The sequence below is a fragment of the Malurus melanocephalus genome, unplaced genomic scaffold (assembly GCF_030028575.1).
Source record: "Malurus melanocephalus ecotype Western Australia unplaced genomic scaffold, MMel_1.1 scaffold_2079, whole genome shotgun sequence".
NCBI classification, from domain to species: Eukaryota; Metazoa; Chordata; class Aves; order Passeriformes; family Maluridae; genus Malurus; species Malurus melanocephalus.
Genome location: NW_026625311.1, coordinates 12569 through 15931, shown reverse-complemented (window position 1 = coordinate 15931; position 3363 = coordinate 12569). Strand labels below are relative to the sequence as shown.

The 3363-nt window shown below is 41.2% G+C and overlaps 1 protein-coding gene across 1 annotated transcript in view; it reads left to right on the top strand.

Moving 5' to 3' along the window:
* LOC130587557 (rho GTPase-activating protein 35-like) overlaps positions 1 to 3154 on the top strand; it is a gene marked incomplete at its 5' end in the record, with an annotated part of 4621 nt that extends 1467 nt beyond the window's left edge. Inside the window, 4 exons of the mRNA XM_057388540.1 lie at positions 199 to 343; positions 520 to 597; positions 1523 to 1654; positions 3018 to 3154. Coding sequence (XP_057244523.1) covers positions 199 to 343; positions 520 to 597; positions 1523 to 1654; positions 3018 to 3154 — 492 coding nt within the window. The remainder of the gene's footprint in view (positions 1 to 198; positions 344 to 519; positions 598 to 1522; positions 1655 to 3017) is intronic.
* Between the last annotated feature and the right edge of the window lie 209 nt (positions 3155 to 3363).

The following is a 3363-nucleotide window of genomic DNA, read 5'->3' as shown; positions in this document are numbered from 1 at the left end:
CACCGAAATCACCCCAAAATCACCCAAATCACCCCACAATCACCCAAAACAGCCCAAAATCCCTCAAACCACCCTAAAACCACCCCAAAACCACCCCAAAATCACCCAAACCACCCCAAAACCACCCCAAACTCTGCAATTTTTGGGTCATTTTTTTTGGGGATTTTTCCCAATTTTTTTTTTTTTGTTTTTCCACAGAAACCAAAGCCGAAGGCGCGTCCGTCCCTGACCAAGACCCCGTGGGAGAGCAGCTATTTTGGGGTACCCCTGACCCACGTGGTGACCCCGGAACGGCCGATCCCGATCTTCATCGAGCGCTGCATCGAATACATCGAGGCCACCGGTCAGTTTGGGGCCAATTCCAGCATTTTTGGGAAAAATTATTACGGAATTTTTTACATTTTTTTTGGGGTTTTTTTTTGGGGTCAAAAATTATTTTTTTTAAGGAGGTTTTGGGTTTTTTTTTGGGAAAAAATTATTTTTTTAAGGAGGTTATGGGGGTGTTTTTTTTCCCCCCAGGTTTGAGCACGGAGGGGATTTATCGCGTCAGCGGGAACAAATCGGAGATGGAAAGTTTGCAGCGCCAATTCGACCAAGGTAACCCCAAAATCCCACCCCAAATCCATCCAAAATTCCCTCCAGAACCCTAAAAATCCCAATTTTTTTGCCACAATTCCCAGGTTTTTTTTAAAGTCTGTTTTACCTCGTTTTTGACCCCTTTTCCTTGGAGCGAATTTTTCGTGATTTCGCTCAAAATCACAAAAAACATAAATTTTTTGATTTTTATCTCCCGCTTTTGGGATTTTTAGGCTGGAATTTTGCCCTGATCCATAAAATTCCTGGACTTTTTGCCCCAATTCCCAGCGTTTTTTCCAGGAATTTTGATCCAATTCCTTCAAATTCTCCAGGGAATTTGAAAATCCCTCAGGAAAAATCCCCCCCATCCCAAACTCCTTTTCCGTCAAAATTCCGGGGCTGAAATTCCCTCTTTTCCCGCTTGAGTTTTTCATGGAATTTTCCCCATTCCCAGGGTTTTTAGGGGATGGATCTGGGGGTTCCTTCGGGCATTCCCGTGGATTTTTTTCCCGTGGATTTTTTCCATTGATTTTTGATTTTTTCAGTGGATTTTTCCCCCTGGATTTTTCCCCCTGGATTTTTCCCCCTGGATTTTTTCCCCCTGGATTTTTTCCCGTGGATTTTTTCCCGTGGATTTTTTCCCCCTGGATTTTTTGCCCTGGATTTTTCCCCATGGATTTTTCCTGTGGATTTTTCCATGGATTTTGGATTTTTTCCCGTGGATTTTTTTCCATGTATTTTTCCCATGTACTTTTTCCCATGTACTTTTTCCCATGGATTTTTCCCTGGATTTTTTCCCCTATTCTTTTTCCCATGTAATTTTTCCATGTACTTTTTTCCATGTACTTTTTCCCCTGGATTTTTTTCCCCTCGATTTTTTCCCCTGGATATTTTCCCCTGGATATTTTTCCATGTACTTTTTTCCACGGATTTTTCCCCTCTCCAGATCACGGGCTGGACCTGGCCGAGAAGGATTTCACCGTCAACACCGTGGCCGGGGCCATGAAAAGTTTTTTCTCGGAGCTGCCGGAGCCGTTGGTGCCCTACGCCATGCAGGTGGAGCTGGTGGAGGCCCACAGTGAGTCCATTCCTCATTAATTAATTCCTCCTTAATTGGTGATTAATTGGTAATTGGTTCCCACCATTCCCAGGGGTTTGGGGTCACCAAAATCCCAAAATCCACCCCAAAATCCACCCCAAAATCCATCCTGGAGTCCTGATGAGTTTCTTGTCAATTCCTTGTTAATTCCTCGTTAATTCCTCGTTAATTGGTGATTAATTGGTTCCCACCATTCCCAGGGGTTTGGGGACGGCAAAATCCCAAAATCCACCCCAAAAATCCATCCTGGATTCCTCACAAATTCCTCCTGAATCCCTCCTGAATTCCTGATCTCATTAATTCCTGGTTAATTCCTTGTTAATTGGTGATTAATTGGTTCCTGCCGTTCACAGGGGTTTGGGGACACCAAAATCCCAAAATCCACCCCAAAATCCATCCTGGATTCCTCACAAATTCCTCCTGAATTCCTGATGATTTCCTCGTTAATTCAATTCCTTGTTAATTCCTCATTAATTTCTCATTAATTGGTGATTAATCCATTCCCAGGGTTTTGGGGATGTCAGAATCATAAAATCCATTCTGGATTCCTGATGAGTTTCTCGTTAATTCCTCATTGAATCCTCGTTGATTTCTCATTAATTCCTCGTTAATTCCTCGTTAATTGGTGATTAATTGGTTCCTGCCATTCCCAGGGGTTTGGGGTCGCCAAAATCCCAAAATCCATCCCAAAATCCACCCCAAAATCCATCCTGAATTCCTGATGAGTTCGTCATTAATTCCTGGTTAATTCTTCATTAATTTCTCATTAATTCTTTGTTAATTGGTGATTAATTGGTTCCTGCCGTTCCCAGGGGTTTGGGGTCGCCAAAATCCCAAAATCCACCCCAAAATCCACCCCAAAATCCATCTTGGATTCCTTACAAATTTCTCCTGAATTCCTGATGAGTTCCTCATTAATTTCTCATTAATTCCTCGTTAATTCCTCATTAACTGGTGATTAATCCGTTCCCGGGGTTTTGGGGACGCCAAAATCCCAAAATCCACCCCAAAATCCATCCCAAATTCCTCCCAAATTCCTCATTAATTCCCAAACGGGAATTTTGGTTCAAAAAATGGGAATTTCGGGGGTTTTGGTTTAAAAAAAAAGGGAATTTTGGGGGTTTTGGTAGAAAAAAAATGGGAATTTTGGTTCAAAAAATGGGAATTTTGGGGGGTTTCGGTTAAAAAAAATGGGAATTTGGGGGGGTTTTGGTTAAAAAAAATGGGAATTTTGGTTCAAAAAATGGGAATTTTGGTTAAAAACTTTTTTTTAAAATGAAAAAATAAAATAAAATAAATTTTTTTCTACCAAAATTTCCGTTTTTCCTCCCAAAATTCCCAGAAATCAACGACCGGGACCAGAAGCTCCACGCGCTCCGGGACGTCCTGAGGAAATTCCCTCGCGAGAATTACGAGGTTTTCAAATACGTCATCGCACACCTCAACAGGTGGGGCTCAATTTTGGGCAATTTTGGGTAATTTTGGGCAATTTTGGGGATTTCTGCAAATCTTTGCAAATTTTTTTGCAATTTTCCACGAATTTTTGTGATTTTTTTGGGATTTTTGCGAATTTTTTTTGCGTATTTTTTGCAAATTTTTTTGGGCTATTTTTGGGAATTTCTTTGGATATTTTTTGGGGAAATTTCTGCGAATTTTTGCGGATTTCGTGAGAGTTAGATTTTTTTTTT